This window comes from Anopheles merus, chromosome 2L (assembly GCF_017562075.2).
Source record: "Anopheles merus strain MAF chromosome 2L, AmerM5.1, whole genome shotgun sequence".
NCBI lineage: Eukaryota > Metazoa > Arthropoda > Insecta > Diptera > Culicidae > Anopheles > Anopheles merus.
This window is the reverse complement of record NC_054083.1, coordinates 39,376,630-39,395,661: the sequence shown is the minus strand read 5'-3', so window position 1 is coordinate 39,395,661 and position 19,032 is coordinate 39,376,630. Positions and strand designations below refer to the sequence as shown.

The window sequence follows — 19,032 nt, the reverse complement described above, 5'->3', positions numbered from 1 at the left end:
AGCGCGCGGTCCTCGATGCAATGGCCGATTTCCAAAAAGAGCGTCATCAAGCTACCGATTGGCGATCGAACCAAACCCTACTCATCGCTGCTAGTTGCTACCGGATCAGCCATTTCCTTCCTCGCGGTGAACCGTAAGAAAATCCCCAACCTGCGCCACAAGGATGCAATGGCCTGGAAATGCAATCCCGATGGAATCGTCCAAACGCTGGTGTAGTATAGCAACCTTATAGATACGTTGTATATATAAACCTTGTTATGTTGCTTGACAGATGAAAGATGGATTAACAATAAAGAGCAATCGCATGTGGAACTAGGAGGAGTCAAGACGTGTTTTATCACGATACTACATTTGGCGACGAGTAAAAAGAAATAAAGAGAACTAGCAGTGGAACAAAATCAGACGGCAAGATACAATGAATACGATTGGTAAGCTTACTTCGTTTTGTTACTTCGGAAATGTGAAAGAAGGAAAATGTGATTGAAAGTACATTTGTATTGCAATTTGCTTAAATGCAGTGAACCCCGATTCAATTCGGACTTGCGTAAAAGCTGATGAAAAATGAAGCCAATTGGAAATTTGCTTAAATGCAGGACTATCCAAGTGAAAAGTGTGGTTAAAAAAAAAAAAATGAACATTGCTCCCTTGTTAATTTGCTTTAATGCAGAATACGGTAAACGTGTTGAAACAAGTTTCACTTAAACGCCGAATTTATGTGTAACAAAGAATGAGTATTGTTCCTTTGTTTGCTTGAATGCAGAACTCGGAAAACATGTCGGAACAGGTATTGCTTCAATGCGGAATCCATATGTGAGTGTTTGGCACAAAGTCGAGTATTAATACATGCAAGGATGGCTTATGTATGAGTGCGCATCTTTGTCAAAATGGAGGATGAAACGCAGAAAAACGGAAAGACATGTGAATTATAAAAAAAAGCAAATCAATCAAATGTGCGTGATGGGATTTTTCCTGAAAATTGCTTAAACGCTGAATAATAAAAATAAAAAAAAAATAATAAAAATAATAATAATAATAATAAGATGATTGAAAGATCAAGTGTTCTACAATAAGTATTATGTTATTGCACCAGTGTTAGTGTGATGCAGTGTTGTCAAACTCATAATGCATAATGCAGAGCTGCATGTTTGGATGGGTGAATAAACACAATCCTAATGTATTTTGACTATTTACATGAATTTCACAGACGCACACGTCTGATTTCTTCTGAATGACTAAATTCTGTTGTATTATTTTTACAGATCTATTTCGTTTCCCAGGGCTGACGCCTCAGCCGTTTAATTATGAGGGTCACCGAGAAAACCTTGGAAATGAGTGGAAAAAATGGATCAAATCTTTCGAAATCATGCTTCGAGCATCTCGAATTGATGATGAGGAGTGGAAGAAAGACCTACTATTGCATTTTGTGGGACCAAAGGTCCAACAAATTTATGAAACTCTGCCAGAACTACCAAGCATTGAGAAACGAGGACCTCTTTCAAATATTGAACAATATACCCCCAATATGAACAGCTACGAAGAGGCCGTAGCAAAATTAAATAATTTCTTCTTGCCGAGACAAAACCCCACCTATGAACGACACCTATTGCGGCAAATTAAACAACAACCAGGAGAGAATTTTGACACTTTTATAGTGAAATTACGCATACAAGCAGAAAGATGCGGCTATGGCGACAAGACAGAAGAAAATATTAGAGACCAGATTATTGAAAACTGTCAGTCAGCTGCATTGCGTAGAGAGTTATTGAGACTAGGCGACGCTAATCTCGATAAAATATTGAGTGTAGCAAAAATTCTTGAAACAGTTGCTCATCAAGAAAAATCGTTCATAGGAAGTCAGCATCAAGTTGACGATGTTAATAAAATTGATGGGTATTCTGTTCATAAAAAGAGAATTTTTGCTGAAACAAATCAAATGCAATGCCATCGTTGTGGCTATATGGGACATCTTGCCAAAGACGAGAAATGCCCAGCCAAAGGAAAAACTTGTAGTAAATGCGGCGGCATGAATCATTTCGCTAAGAGGTGTCGCACTAAAAACCCAGAACAAAGGACTTTCAAGGGTACCAAGAAATATCGACGAGAGGCAACAGAAGCTGGAAATAAAGAGTACAAACATGACACAGTGAAACATATTGATAACAATACCACGGAATACGTCTTCCATCTCACGCCATATGATAACAGCAGCGAAATGTGTTGTAAAATAGGTGGTATCCCTATAAACGCTATGATCGATTCGGGATCAAAATACAACTTAATCAGCCAAATTGTCTGGGAGCAACTAAAGTCCCAACATGTTGTTGTATCAAATCAACACCGTGATGCCACAATTACACTCAAGGCATATGGCGGACAGGTACTGCCGCTCGTAGGTGTGTTTACTGCTACAGTTACTTTAGGCTCAGCAGAAACTACTGCCGATTTCTATGTTGTGAAGGGTGATGGCAAAACTTTAATTGGGCGTGATACGGCTACCCTCATGGGAGCGTTGAAAATTACCGTTCCTGTAAATACGGTTGACAACGAAAACCATAAACTGTCGACCTTGAAGAATGTTGTGGTAGATATACCAATAAAATCAGGTTCAGTAGCTGTCGCTCAGCCATACCGTCGAATACCGGTTGCCCTGGAAAAACTAGTCGATAAAAAACTGGATGAACTACTGATTCAGGGAGTTATCGAGCAAGTAAATGAGCCATCTAAGTCGGTATCACCTGTAGTAGTTGTCCCTAAAGGAAACAACGATGTTCGCATATGTGTAGATATGCGGCGCGCTAACGAGGCGGTTGAGAGAGAAAATCATCCACTACCTACTTTTGAGGACTTCTTACCACATATGGCTAAGGCAAAGGTATTTTCCCGTCTGGACATTAAAAATGCTTTCCACCAGGTTAGTGCAAACGAAGGTTGATTAAGGATTGATTGCGATTTAAATTCTTTTGTTAACCTAATCTATTTGAATTACGTTGCTTATAACTCAATCGAAATATATTATACCAGAAACTAATCCTAATGAGTTTCATTTTAGGTAGAAATTTCAAAACAATCTCGGGGGATTACTACGTTCATCACACGTAGAGGGTTGTTCCGTTACACCAGACTTATGTTTGGGATAAACTGTGCACCAGAGCTGTTCCAGAAAACTATGGAACAAATTCTTACAGGCTGTGAAGGATGCTTGAATTACATCGATGACATTATTGTATACGGATCGCATAGAGATGAACATGACAAAAGACTGACAAAGGTTCTCCAAAGGCTCAAAGAGTGGAACGTGGTGCTAAATGCAGATAAATGCGTTTACGGGGTATCAGAAATGAGAATTTTAGGGCATGTTATATCTGCAGAAGGAGTAAAACCAGACAAAGATAAACTAAATGCGATACGAAACTTCAGGGCACCAAAATCAGCAGAAGAAGTTCGAAGTTTTTTAGGTTTAGTAAATTATGTAGGAAAATTTATTCCTGATATGGCAACCATTACACATCCATTACGACAGCTAACAGTTGAAAAGGAAAAATTTGTATGGAAATCAGAGCATCATTCAGCGTTCGAGAAACTCAAATCGTTTATGATAAGCCCATCAACTCTAGGTTTTTTTGATATTGGAGATAGAACACAGTTAATTGCTGACGCAAGTCCTGTTGGGTTAGGAGCGGTATTAATACAGATAAATTCAGAAGGAAATCCGAGAGTAATTGCATACGCAAGCAAAAGTCTATCTAATACAGAAAAACGCTATGCACAAATTGAAAAAGAGGCCCTAGCGCTTGTTTGGGCAGTAGAACGCTTCCATTTTTATCTATATGGTCGTCAATTTGAACTTATAACAGATCATAAACCATTAGAAAAAATATTTAGTACAAAATCGAAACCATGTGCCAGGATCGAGAGATGGGTAATACGGCTGCAATCTTACAAAGCATCTGTTATTTATAGACCAGGGAAATCCAATATTGCTGATCCACTTTCACGCCTCGCGATCACAGAGACCGTAGAAGGTAAACCATTTGATGAGTTTTCTGAACAGTATGTGGCATGGATTATTTCCAATGCATCACCAGTAGCGCTAAAGCTTACAGAGATAGAAAAAGCTTCAAAAGCCGATGGAACTATTCAAGCGGTTCGTCAGGGAATCGAAAAGAATGAATGGACCGAAGATACTTCGACATTCAAAATATTTTCTACTGAACTATGCTTTGCTAACAATATACTGTTGCGAGGAAACAGAATAGTTATGCCTGCTTCATTAAGAGAAAGGACCTTACATCTAGCCCATGAAGGTCACCCAGGTATGAGCATTATGAAACAGCGATTAAGGGCCAAAGTATGGTGGCCAAAACTTGACTTACAAGTAGAACAATACGTCAGGAATTGCCGGGGATGTATGCTGGTCTCTGCAGCGCCCGCTCCAGAACCAATGAAGCGAAGAGAATTGCCATCAGCACCATGGCAACACGTGGCCATTGATTTTCTAGGACCTCTCCCATCAGGCCATTCGTTGTTAGTTGTAGTCGATTATTTCAGTCGCTACATAGAAGTAGAAATTATGAAAAAGACGGATTCTATACAGACTATAGGACGGTTAAATTCAATTTTTGCACGATTCGGACTACCTCTATCTATTACTGCAGATAATGGGCCGCAGTTCTCAAGCGAAGAGTTCCTACAGTTTTGCACCACCAATAACATTAAATTGATCAGTACCACCCCATACTGGCCGCAACAAAATGGTGAAGTCGAAAGACAAAACCGATCCCTTCTTAAACGACTTGTCATCAGTCAATCAATGAATGCAAATTGGATCGAAGAGCTTAACAAATACCTATTAATGTATCGATCTTCTCCTCATTCAGTCACTAAGAAAACACCGTCGGAGATGCTTTTTAATTATAACATAAGAGATAAATTACCATCTATATTTAATCCAATAGTTGAACATGAAGAAGTGGCAGACAGAGATAAGGAAGCTAAACACAAAGGTAAAATGTATTCAGATAAACGAAGAAACGCAAAAGTTAGCTCAATATGCCCGGGTGACGAAGTTCTGGTCAAACGAATGCGTAAAACCAACAAACTATCATCTAACTTTGGGACAAAAGTTTTTAAGGTGGTTGAAAGGAAAGGAGGAGATGTATTAATAGCATCAAAAGAATCCGGTTTGAAATACCGGAGGCACGTATCTCATTTGCTTAAAGTTTCTACAGAAGAAGGTAACCCCCTTGCACCAGAATCAGTAGACAACGGAATGGTAGATCCAAATAACAAAGAAAAGAATGTTACTTGCAAAGATACCACAAGCAAATTAACTGATAGAAGTCTTAGCTATAAGCCAAGTAATGAGACCACAAGATCTAAAAGAACTATTCAAAAACCAAATTACTTAAACGACTATATTAGCAGTTGGAAATCCATTAGTTAGTAAGCAATACATTATCTATAAAAAAAAAGGAAAGTGAATGTAGTATAGCAACCTTATAGATACGTTGTATATATAAACCTTGTTATGTTGCTTGACAGATGAAAGATGGATTAACAATAAAGAGCAATCGCATGTGGAACTAGGAGGAGTCAAGACGTGTTTTATCACGATACTACAGCTGGGTACGGCCACGTACAATCTGTGCTTCGGAAGAACCACCATCAAACACGAGTTTCATCTCGTACAGAATCTTGTCAACCTGGAGTATGATGGCATGTTGGGGTGCGACTTCGTAGTGAAATATGGATGCTCCATCAACTTCGAGCGCTATCTGATTACGATGAATTTTGACTAATAGTAGTGTAAAGCAAGTGGAATTTTGCTACACAGAAAACTGAACTTCACATAGCGTTATCTGCAAGCAGATAGAACATGGTTCTATTACTGGTGTAATAGTTTTTCCATTATTATTCATTGACATGTCTTGCCTAATGAAGTCATGTATTACCAGGCCATGAATAAAATAATGAACTAACATCAATCATTGCTTGCAAAACTCATATGAAACAGTTGCAAAATGTTTATACGACCCCTTGCATTACGCAACGAACAGAATTGGAGCCATCATAAAGGTAAGAAAATGCTTTCTTTTCACGATTATCATGTTTAAGTCAATAATGCAGTTTGTTTCATATATAACCAATACATTAATACTTCACCGAACGCACGTGCGCCACGGCAAACAGCATTGCATGGCGTGGCAGTTGTGCCCGGATTAGTATCGATTGCACAATAATAACCTCGAGGATTACGGCTCAAACCTCATTCGCTGCACTATTTGTCGTGTAATATAAATGCAAATCGGCAACCATGCATGAAAGGGCCGTACCGTGTACCTTCAAGCAGCGTCGAAGAGAAAAGACTGTCCCTAACAACACATCGGGCGGGGTCGGGGGGGGGGGGGGCATAAAGTATCATCTCGGCGTAAACTGTTTCAGCATAAGATTAGTACTTCGTGCTTTGAAATTTGACGTGAACCACACGGGAAAGAGCAATTGGAGTCTCGTCCCTATCATTATTATCACGTGGTAGAGCATGAGATAAAACGAGGGAGAAAAAACAAACGACAACCACAACAACAGACGCGCCTTGATCCCGAATTTGAAAGAGTGATAGTAATAACAAAAATAATTCAGTCAAAAAGAAACGACACCACAACGCCATTGCAAGTGACAGGGCTTGAAGAAGCAAGCACAAAAAAAAACATTTGCACAACCTCTCAACCTCCAAGCATTAGGCAGGAGGAGGATCGTTTAGTAGTGCCGCGCTGCTCGTGCCACGTGCGATGATGAAGCGAAAAAATCCTATTATTGAAGATAATCTCCGTTGCTCGCGTCGTCCTCGACGTCGTCTCTCCGTAGGTTCGTGCGATCCCCTGTGTTCCGTACACCGCAGCGACACAACCGTCTTAAGGATGCGTTTAGTTTTCAGCTGCCTGCTGCTGGAAAGGAGCCGAATTATTTTACCCATGGATTTTTGTCCCCATCTCACAGCACAAAGGAAAAGAAAAGGTAAGCAAATGGGACCGGGCGAACCGACGGCGGTACCGAGAATGCAAGACGCGAAATTAATCCTATCAAATAATCGGCCAGATGACAATGTCCTAGAGTTTCTCGCTGGGATGCTTGTTTGCTGCTGCTCCACTTGGATTGCCCTTTCCGCCTTAAAGGATAGCGACCGCCCGCGAGTAGTGCGCCCGAGTCAGAGTAGGCGGGCGAGCGAAAATTCAAATTTGCATAAATTCCACCATGACACCGCGGGTTAGCGCGCGGGACCAGGCCATGCTCAGGACCGTGCACCCCGGGGTGTGGTGGGTGAATTTGGGTGTGTTTTTTGCTTTCATTTATTTTCTTCTTGCTTTGTTGTGCTCTTTTCTTCCCCCCAAAAAAAACCGCGACCAACCCTCACCAATGTTGTTGTCGTGCTGCCTGATCCCGTCGTGCGCCGGATGAACATAAAAGCACAAGACGGGGGAAGGACAACCACCACCCGGATTGGTATCTGTTTTTCTTAGATTCAAAATTGAATTAAAGCAAGTCACCTAGAAACCCCCGACAGTACCCCGGTGCGTGCACAGCAGCTGTCCGAGGTAGGTGTTTGTTTTTTGTTCTTTTAATGCTTTCCGGCGGTTGCTCACTATCCCCCCCGCCAAGAGGCTAAGCGGAACAGCAAAAGGACACACAGAAGTACGCGCGGCGAGAAAACGCGACGAATTAGCGAAGCTCAAGATAGAGCTTCTTCCCCTAAATTGAACCGGAATTCAATTTAACTGTCACTGGCCGGTGACTTGGCCGACCGAAAGCATCTTTTTTAAAATTCGTTTGTAGTGAAAGGCGAATATTTCCTGGCGTTTGGTGAGAGCTTTTTTGGAAAAAGTTAGAGAAAAACTTGTACTTAAGGTGATTTTTAGAGTATCTTGGAGCAAGCAAAAGCCATAAATTAATTAAACTTGGGAGCGTTTGTGTATCAATCTCCATCATCCTGTTCTAGTTGCAAGCAATATAAATATCTTTCTTGCCACTCACCTGCCATATATTCTTCAACAATTCGTGTCCAAAGATGTATCACCGACAAGTTTCAAATTTCCCAACCATCTTTTACGCTAATTATTCCCCTCGTTCGCTTGTTAGCGCTTGTATCATCCGCCATCTTCGAAATGCAACACCCATGTAGTTCTCTTCCCTTTTTTAAAGCAAGAAAAAGAAGCTCAAAAACACACTCCCCGAACCAGAATGAAAAATGGTGTCCCGTATGCGGCCACAAACTGCATTGTGTGACGGAATTACAAACAAAACTAAAACAAAAACACACACACCTATATGTCACGATGGAAGAAAAACGCGCCACCGCCACCGAAAAAGAAACGACACATGATTGATGAAATCTTCCGACTGTCGTTGACAGTTATGAAATATATACCACGGGCGCTCGCGGGCAGCCCCACCAAGACACACGGCTGTAGGGCTGAAACAGGGCGCTCAGCATGAATGATAGCTGTACAACATGGTCACTTATTTGTGACCTGCTCTCTCCACCACCGACCGCTCCACTGAGAAGAGGCGTGATCGAACGACTTATGGTTTATGTTTTACAGCGTGCCACGGGTACCATAGCGACCGTGCGACAGTGAAAGCATGATTTTCCCCCCGAAAAGATGGATATTTTTTATGCGTTTGCACTTGCACGCTTGCTAAGGACGGTGTGTGGAAGGAGTGTTGTAGCTTTCTTTTTTTATCTCTGTCTCTCTCTCTTCCTTTAATTACCGATCGAGGCTCAATGATAGCGGTTTATAAACCGCAACATATTTAATCACCTCAACTGCTGACCACATTTCCTTCCCGGTCAAACGGCTTCATCCCGGCAGGGAGCGTAATGATGGAGTTAAACGTTTTACGACTGCCCGGTTCGCTTTCCCTTCCGGTCGAAAAAGGGGTTGATTTCGGGAGGGAAAGATACTGTCGAACCACTTTGCCTCACAAACACACACACACACACACACACCATCCAAGGTTCCAAGGTCCATCCCGTTCGTACATTTGTTGCGGTTCGAAATGTTAATTTTACTACGCTTTTACTTACCGAGGCCCATACCGAGAGGCCTGAGTTCTCCCGGGGAACTGCCGAGTCACCACAAATTTGTTAGAGGAAAGGGGACGCATCCGCATCGTTTTGTAAATCGGGGCTGCGGTTGCCGTTAAGTGACCCCGGCTCCTAGGTAAATAGGGGGATGTATGTGTGTGTGTGCGTGCGGGTTTTTGCGGTTTTTCCTTAACAGCCCTCTCTCGGATACATGGGAAAAACTGGTAAACCGATAAAGAGATAAAGTGTTATTGGGAGTTTGGTTGGGTTGGATAAAATGAATATGGTTTCCCGCAGTAACAACCGGGCGATTAATGTTGGCAAACATGTGTTTAAGTGCTGTTTTTTTTGTATTATGCATTTTTATAATGGTTCAAATGTGTTTAAGGGGTTGGTTTATAATTGGTGAAAGTTAAGAATTAAATTTAAGCAATTTGCATATTTATAATAATGGCATGCGTATTATAAATTTCTTTTTTTAGGTCAAATATTAATCACATATTATCCTTTTTGTCGTATTTTATACATAAACAAATTACTTACATAGGTTTTAATTACTCACCTCGTAGCCAGGATTGTTATGTTATCTCAGATTTTATTGAATTATTCCACTGTTACATCACGCTTTTGAAGTGTAAAAATATATATATTTTATTTTATTATAGTTATGCTTTTCACTTGTTACATAAATGTTACTCGTCTCTGTTCAAATTTGTCCCTTAAAGGAGCTTAGAATAACATTTTGGCATGCAAAACAAAATATTAATCTAAATTTTAATATGTGTCATTTATTTTTCCACTCAATTTGATTGATAATATACTAACCTAATACATTGCTTTGTCCTTTTTGTGGAACACTCTTCTACTGCGAGTGTGATCTTGCTGACAGCCGGGCCGTAAATAACGCTCTAATTTACCAATTGTTCAACACTTGTTCACCCTAGCAAATGATTGCCATACTTAGAGCAAAATTTACTACCACTCGCTACTTTCATCGATGATAAACGGGACCGCCCCTCCTGTTTGCCCTCTTCACACCACTTCCAAGCAGTACACATCTTCCTCCCAAAACCACCTCTACCAGCTTTCAAGTGCCCCAAAAGGGGGCACAGGGCTGTCTCTTTACTTTAGCACGGTGAAAGATTTTCCGGCCCATCATCATCATCATCTAAACGCACGCAGTTTCGCACGCATCTCTCACGGCCATGGTTCACATCCGGATACGGGAACACACACACTCCCCCCAACGCTCCGCAATAAGCCCGCAATAATTTCCTTATTTTTATTCGGGCTAGAACATATTCATTGCGTTATAAATACCAATTTACGCTAAATAAATATTTCGTTTTATTGCCCTTTCAATGCGACGGGGAGCCGTAGAAAGGGAGAGTGGGGGCCGTCCCATCCCTTTACCAGCCCTCTTTTGGGGCGACCTTTCGTCGACGACGACGACGACGATGTGTGCTACGTTCCGTCTGTTGGCTGGTTGACGGGGGTTGGTTGTCTGGCGTTGCGGCGTTTTTAAGGATGCTTTCAGGGGGCTGCACCAATAGAGAAAGATACACCGAACCTTTAAAAGACGCGCCGTCGTTATTCCCACGTGCCCATCTGTTTTCTGGGGTCGTTCTCATGGGGGGGGGGGCATGGGGAAAGTGAAAAGATGACGGAAAAAGTCATCCCGTCGCCAGCGTTGTTTGTTGTTGCTGTTGATAGGGCTGGTGGTTTCTTTGCCCGTCTAACAACCAGCGAAAGGGCATAACACACAAACACACACATTAACCATCCCGTCTGGTATGAGACAGGGCGCACAGAATGGCACGTGAGAAGACATTTTCCCCGTGTGGAGTGGCATTTAAGGTGCACATACCGCGGGCCCGCAAGATCCGGCGGGTTTAAGGTGAGATGGTGAAGCAAATGATGTGTGCATTCCAAGGCTGTACTGTGAATATATAATGCTTTAAACAGCAGCAGATTCAAAAGATAAAAAAAATACACACAACTTATTGTTTATATCATTTACTAAGACATTTTAGAATAATTTTCATTAAATTATCGCCTTCGTTAAGAGACTTGGCTCACTAGTGAGGATTTTAATTAACTATTTTGTTATTCAGGTGCTCATGTATTTCATATTTTTTCAGCTTATATTGAGTCTAAAAAATTAAAAAGTTAAAAAAACAGCATGTATTGAGTCTAAAAAATAGAAAAATAAAAAAAAATATATCAATCAACAAAAGATAACAAAAAGCAAAAATATATTTGTAAAAGTTGTGCTAAGATTTAGTAATTGTTGGATTGTAATAAAGCGAAAGATTCAAAGAAACTGGTTAAAAATAACTTCCAAGGCTAACTAGTAAGAGTAACTAGCTACAAGTAACTGATCGTAAAAAGAGAAAAGTGAAAAGAATGCAAAGGTTAAAAATGACTAGAACAAAAAACTAGTTATGAGTAACTAATTAGCTACAAGTAATTGGTCATTGGAATGGAATGGACGAAATTGTTATAAAATGAATAAAAAAGTAGAAAATAGTTGAAAAGTTTACAGTTTATAGTTGAAATAATAGTATTTTTCATTCATTTCAGTAAGATAAGGATAATAATTTCTTTAAAATTATTTAAAAAATGATCTAAATGTTCAATTTAAACATAATTTTTTTATTCGTTCTAAGAGTTTTTCTGGTTTTTTAATTATAAATTTCACATTGCATACAGTTTATTGAGATTTAAATTCCATTATTCATTTTCAACTCTTTTGTTTTCTTTCTGTTCCTGTTTGCAATCCCATTTCCGAACATGTTCATTATTTTATATTTTTATCTTTCCGCTACATTTATGTTTAATTAATTTTATGTTCATCGTATATTTTAAATGCTTTAGTATTGATCCGATTACATGCTACGCTTTCCAACCGAACCCGGCAGTCCCAACAACTGTGTCTAAATTATTCAAAACCCATCCCGGAAACTGATCCTACATTCACTGCATTTACCTAGTATTATCAGCACCGCCTCATCACTATCAGCAAAACCGCTCCCATTACATGGGCCAATGGTTCACCTCCACGCGTGCGGTACCAGTTGTTGCTGGGCTACAGCAAATACATCACGTTCGTGATATGCCTTGATCGATATGCAAAGCCCATCAGTCCACCAGGATCTGGGCCGCGGCTTTGTTAGTTAATCTGTGAACCTAAACACTACCATTGACTTGCGACGGTACAATTGCTGCACCATTGACATCGGTGTGCAGCATCCAGGGAGTTCCTCCCGCGTAACGGCTAGTGATTTATAGATAATTATGAACTTTGCTTTATTTATTGTGCGAATCAGCTTAAATATCGTGTGGCTTTTGTTGTTCTTGTTGTTACGTTCCACACCATTTTTGCCAATCCCGATGAGGTCAGGATATTTTTGCTCCGCTTCTGGCACCTCACACTGTGCACACGGATTCGGGTTGATGCGATTTTCCCGACACAGAAACATACATTTAACCCTACAACCCATACACAAACACTTTCACACACACTCACATACTCCCGGATAGAGTAATTCGAGCATGAAATTATTATATTTCTCTAACAAACGGTAGCACTCTCCCGCCCATCCCACCCAGCCCCCACCGATCGTTCGTCGATAATTTTAATGATTTATGGATTAATTTAATTTTCCCTTATACTGAATCACTCACTGCCTGCACCACTCACTCACTCACTGGCACGCCCTGGCACTGCTGCTCCTTCACTGATGATGAACCGCAATGGTTGCAAAACAAAACAAAAAATGGTGCAAATTGAAAATCACCGCCACGAATCAGAGCGCAACGGGCATCGGGCATGGAAATGAATAACACCGTTCCACCCTTCGGACTCATCAGCGAGGGCTGTGAGTGTGTGTTTGTGTGTGCTGAAAGCATGTCAACCATCCTTTTTCAGCCATCACTCCATGTGGTGTTGCCGGTACCATCGATTTCGCCAGGTGGTCCAGGTGGCGAAAACTCCCCTCCACCCCTCTTTTCCGCGACTGTGTCACACATATATTTTCATCCGATCAGCCGGGATGGCCATTTTTACATTAATTTATGAAATGATGAATAATTTATTCAACTCGCAGCATCCGATGCATCCGAGTTTGTATCATGCAGAGCGGAATAGTGAGTATTTTATTCGAAGTCCGATGATTGTGTTCTGTAAAGTAGCAGCAAATGGTAAACTGATGAGTTGATATTTCGTTGCAAACGAAACGATCACTTTTTTGTGGATACATACATTTATTTTGTTTGTTTATATACTATATTTAATTTTAAGCAATACGGCAAAGCCGTTCCTCCTGATTAAACAAATAATATATTTGTTTATATAAATCATCAGCCAAAACTACTCGACGCAAGGTTTCCACGATCGCGTTCAACGCGTATAACAGTATAACAGTTTAGCTGTCAAATCCATTGCGCCCGTATTTTAGGCCTTTAACAGTTAGTATTTTTACGTTAATTTGGTTTTCAAAAAATCCTAAAACTAGTAATGGTAGGAATTTAAAATTTTAAAAATAGGAGAATTTTGGTTGCTATATCGATCAGAACGTGATATGTAAATGACCAAAAAGATATGTTAAAAATCCTCAATAAGTTGCTGAATTCCTTCATTATGCTCTTTGAGTATACTATTGACCTGTTGTATTCTAATTGCCATAAATTACCAAGCATGTGCTGAAACGGTAAAGATTCAAAAGTATCCAGCTAAACCTAGTGAGCTCCATAAAAGAAGTCGCTTGGTACTTTTACCAGATAAAGAAATAATTTAAATTATTTGTCAAATCATGGCAAAGAAAATATCAAAAGGTGTGTTGTTTTCAATTAAACTTACAATAATCAAATTGTAACTATACTCAGCATCATAAGAACTAATCGCTTAAAGACACTCCCAAAATTTCTAATCGATTCCCTAGGATTACCCCAAGAAGCATTGATTCATTCATTAAATCATTAAAAAATAACCCTCTACCCTCATTCATCAATCATCCGAGTAGGCAAAATGCACTTCCTTCGCGGCGCTATTCAGTGACCGCCGTTGACCCGGATTTAGGTTAACTAATTCTGCTAATTTCTTTCAGTTTCAACCTCTTCCCTCTCCCAGACACGGTCGCGGTGCTGTGACGAGTCGCTAATGAGAAAACTTTTAATTAGTTGATTAATATTTAAGAAACCAGAACACTGGGGTTTATTTTTTCGCACCATTATCGGCACTATCGGCAAAGGAAGGATAATAATTTGATCCGTCTCGGTGCAATTGATTCGTGCGCTGAAAAGTGTCAATTTCAGTGGGCAGAGGAGGAAGTGTAGAAAGACATATTTGGTAGATTAGTGCTTGGTTTTAGTCTAGTATACTTTGAAGCAATTTAAAGATCCTTGAGGAGGTATGCCCTTAATTAAAAATAGGTTAAAATATCGCTAAGTTTGTTTGGCCCAGTATCTTACTACACATTCCTCAGCACATTCTATTCACATTTCAGTAGGTCATTACAGAGCACAACGTTTCATATACACCATTTGGCCCATTCCTGCGCCGAATAGCCTCTAATAGCATTCCACGATCATTAGATGCAACAATGTTGATCTTCGCGAGTATGGTTGATCACCCGCTCGGACCATCCCCATAACATAGCCATAACCCGAACACATTACACTTTTAATTAGTAGTCACCAGCTGACCAGTGGACTTGCCTTGACGCCACGTAATCCTCCCCGAACAACCTGCTCATTCGGTTTACAGAGTCAACACGTCCGGATTTATACATCACCCCATGCAGGGACCGTCTACTCTCTCTCTTTCTCCCGCTTTAGCTGTCTACCATTGTCTTGGCCGTCTGTTGCCCCTGTCCCACTGACACCTGTTTTTAGCTCATCCATCTAGTAAATGTCTGGTGACACCTATGCCTGTCTGGGATATCGCGACGACACTATCGGTTAGTGTTGGCGCCCTTTGAAACTACATTAACCTCCCGTCCTACCCTTTTCCCGAAGCGTAGAGCAAAAACGATCGTTTCATGTTATAGTTTTCAGCTTTATCGCCTTTCAAACCTCCCCGTTGCTGGTTTCTAGTGCTTCAGGGCGTCAGATAACACCGCGCTACGATCGCTAAATCAGCGTCCCTGTGTTTGCTAATTAATCACGCCGAGATGAAATATCTACATGTCACGCGTGACAGCGTTGCCACAAACGACTCAACTTTGGAAGAGAAGGAAAACAAACGCGAAACTCCCCCTTTGGGGGGGGGCGGTGGTAGTGAAGGGTAGGAAAAATAAAATACGAAATATTACACATAACCCGGTCCGGCACACGCTTACGGGTTTGCCGCCCGTAGGGACACAATAAAATAAAACTGAAACACACACATCCTCCCAGTGAAAGAGTGAAGATGAAAACCCAATCATCGTTACCGGACGGGTTAGTAACTATTTTTAAAGTTATAGGGTACTTATTTTTAGATTGGTTTTTAATTTAATTACCTCTCCGTTTCACTGCTGCTACTGCTACTGCTAGGGGCGCTGTGCACAATGCCGTGCGTGGTGATGTTTTATGTGGCGAGTACCCCCTACCAACCAGTAATCAACCCGTTTCTGGTGCCACCACCGGGAACGCGCTGCTAGTAAATGCCAACCCATTACTCTACCACAAAATGGGTGAAAAATATTGTTTCTCGTTTAACCGATTCCGGCACACGGTTTCACATGATCTCGACGGCACAAAAAAACCGCTCTCGATTGAAAACAACTAGCTGTGAATTTGTACATTTCACTACCTTGCTTCGGTAGGAACGTGGTACACAAGGGCACATGGGATACGAGATTGGGACGCAACAAAAAAAAAAACCATCGGGAACACATGTTCGGGGTCGATTTATCTTCGCTACCATAAATTGCAAGATTTCCACCGCATTGCTCCGTGCAATTGTAGCGAGCGTGTGTGTGGTTGTTTGAGTTTTAGTTTTCGATTCAACTACTAACGAAGGACCTGGGACATATGTCTTACCGTTTGAACGTTGCGGCCGACTGCAGGTGAGGTTGAACACGTGCAGTTGCGATAAATTCTGTATGGATCGAATTTGCTTGTGACCATTGCTCTGGACAACTATAAACAAGCGTGATTGATCAATTCTCATGCTGGGGTAGGAAATGGGTCGCTTTGGTTGTTTACTAAGAAGATTCAATAACACCGAAAATATTTGAAATAACCAAAACATTTTCAGAAATAATTTTAACTTAAATTAACCCTCTGCACAGCCCGAGTCTCACTCGGGCAGATCCGCATGGGTTAATTAAACAGCCACTTAAACACGAGTTGAGAAGTTTGGAGTTATACACATACCCATACCGATGGAAAAATGTATCATAAAACAGTCTGACTTCAATAATATACTCCAAATGTTTCTATGGAAAACTGGGTAAAAAGCGTAAATTCAACATTTGGCATACAATCAAAGTTACTTACTAACAAATTAGGAATTCATCCTTTTCTTCTATAGCACAAAAACCGTTAACGATCAAGGCTTACCTGCCTGTATCACTACTGAGCTTGGCTTTCCGTGCGACTTACTGACTGATCATATATAGCAGGATAGTAAAGTCCTACGTATGAGAGGTACATTCGGGTCTTGAACCCATGACGAGCATGTTGTTAAGGCATACGAGTTGACAACTGTACCACCAAACCGGCAACAACAAATTTGGAATATAGGCCTTTAAAAGCTCCATTGAAATCGCACGACAACTTACTGATCAAAACGTGCACTCGTGCTATTCAACGTCCTTTTCGTCAGTACACGTTGCATATGATTGATAGAAAAGAAAATAAAAAAAAAGGAAAAACATCATAGATTACTCGCTTGACAATCATCGTAAAAATGCTGGAGTTTCTTACTGTCGAAAGTATCTTGTTGGTTGGCAAACAATCTAACTATTGAGGTGCCAACTACCGAGTAACCTAACGAAAACAGACCACCTAACCAGGGAGGATCAATTGTAGCTCTGTTTGATCATTGCTGTAAGGTTTGTTAATACGTAAGAGATTCTCTAGGAAGCTTTTGCAACGAGCATCAAAATGCAATAAGCATCTTTTTAGGCCGTCCATACGGACAGAGGAGGCTTTTCATGCCCAAATTGCCAAAAGTTGCAGGATGGCGTAGAGGCGTCCGCCATTAAGACCGGGATAACGGACTGGCAGATGAATGCGCGAGATCGTGAGTGATGTAGGACACTCCTGAGGCAGGCCAAGATCGCAAGGCGGTTGTAGCGCCGGATAAGTAACCAATGACTACAAATTAAATACATCCAAACCCTTACTTCATTTGTCGGTATTCATTAAAAATTGATCCTTTTTCAAATCATTTGGCAACAGCTCAAGTGGTATTGTTGTCTTTGTGGTCTTGAAAACCGTTGAGCGAAACCATTCTCTTCTGAGGAAATTCAGCAAAGAAACTATAGTTACAACTTGCAGCACACAAATTTACTTAACATTATGAAGGAAATCACAGATAGAGCATATACGAACTCCGTTAAAATTACGAACTTCGATACGAAACATCCCTTTGAAACCAAAGCCACCACAACAAAAAAGACTCCAAAAAAACTGCAGTGTAACAGTTTTAATGGCTTTTTAAAATGGCCACTGATGGATGATACGGAACCACCACCCACCCAACATTCTCAGAATTTATTACAGCACTGATGTTTGCGATCAAAAAGATACGCTAATAAACTTCTCATTTCAATTTACATAACTATCAATGGTAAAGAGACACGAAAAAGCAGGACCAAACTTTGCTTCCCTCTCTGCTCAGAGAGCAGAAAAAAAAAATAAACGCCACCCAAACTTTACCCAATTCATTTGCAGTGACATCGGCACTGTCACATTGATTAAACAGATCGGGTGGAAAACAAACTTTTACCCCTCCCCCCCCCCCCCCCCCTTCTCCACTGGTGGTGCCGTGCAAAAGTTTGATCGAAGCCCTCCACTATCTTGATGGCCGTGTCGCATTTCTGTTCGGCAAATGATTTGTCATTCGCTATTTGTCATTAGCTCCCGCTGCTCAAGGGTGGAATGCTGAAGGGATGGTGCAAACTAGTCCGCTAGTCGTATAAAAATAACCAAAAACGGCGTGATAAAAATGCTGTAGCAGCGATAAAAATTACCATGTAAATGTTTGAGCCAGGAAAGTAACCACCAACCAGGAGCAAAACTGTTCCCAGTTAAGGCATAATTTAATTACCACCAGTCATGCACAAAAAGTTTGCTCCCTAACGCCCTGCCAAGGAGGGAAGTTCTTCCTTTTTTTTGGCTCGTTCCTAAAAGAAACATGCCGTGTTAGTTGCTTGAACATGGGGTAACATTTTCATTATAAAATAGTTCCCACATTTTATCGCCCACCGCGATTTCGGGCCGCGATTTCATGCTGCTTGTGCTGTGTGATAAAAAGGGATCGTGCACCACCATGCACGATATTGCACATCGCTTATCGCCCATCGCCTCCATAATGTTCACCGAAAGAGAAAAAAAACGCCAAACATTTTACGCTGGATAGAACGTTATCCGGTGCACCGAATCCGGGAACCCGAATTTTAAGTGACAGGAGCATATTTTCGTTGATTTGAAATTAAAATCTACCATCTGTGGTTCCGACACAGAGAGTGAGAGAGAGAGAGAGAGAGAAAGAGACAGCAACGCCACCCAAACGGTATAACGAGAAAGTTATGCACTTTAGTGTACTTTTACCATTGTTCTACCTCATCGCATCCCTTGCCAATGCTGATTGCCCTTTTCGTACAGTACTGTACCACCGCACTGTATCAATTACAGTTGTTTTATGGACGTTGTTGGTGTGATAGTATCGCTACACTATCCGGCTCGGGCTCATTCCGCTGCCCGAAAGTCTTCCCTTCAGAAAATTCTAGCGGGAA

At 41.0% G+C, this 19,032-nt stretch overlaps 2 protein-coding genes and 1 long non-coding RNA gene across 5 annotated transcripts in view; 2 read left to right on the top strand and 1 right to left on the bottom strand.

The window, feature by feature from the left end:
* Positions 1 to 8,539, bottom strand: part of LOC121592865 — a 112,145-nt gene extending 103,606 nt beyond the window's left edge. The window contains exons 1-2 of the mRNA XM_041914718.1: positions 8,319 to 8,539; positions 8,029 to 8,185 (exon numbers count right to left, since the gene is read on the bottom strand). The gene's annotated coding sequence lies outside the window, so the exon portion shown is untranslated. The remainder of the gene's footprint in view (positions 1 to 8,028; positions 8,186 to 8,318) is intronic.
* On the top strand, positions 221 to 5,597 carry LOC121592864 (uncharacterized protein K02A2.6-like). Of its 3 annotated transcripts, XM_041914710.1 has the most exons (3): positions 221 to 428; positions 1,260 to 2,911; positions 3,050 to 5,597. In XM_041914710.1, exons 1-3 carry the CDS (start codon positions 416 to 418, stop codon positions 5,441 to 5,443), a joined length of 4,059 nt encoding a protein of 1,352 aa, XP_041770644.1. In that variant the 5' UTR covers positions 221 to 415; the 3' UTR covers positions 5,444 to 5,597. The 3 variants fall into 2 exon arrangements, with proteins under 3 accessions (XP_041770644.1, XP_041770645.1, XP_041770646.1); XM_041914711.1 differs by having other exon boundaries at positions 1,260 to 5,597.
* On the top strand, positions 5,627 to 8,064 carry LOC121592866. The gene is made up of 3 exons (XR_006004701.1): positions 5,627 to 6,075; positions 6,865 to 7,014; positions 7,465 to 8,064. It is a non-coding gene; the product is annotated as an uncharacterized LOC121592866 (long non-coding RNA).
* Positions 8,540 to 19,032: the final 10,493 nt, after the last annotated feature.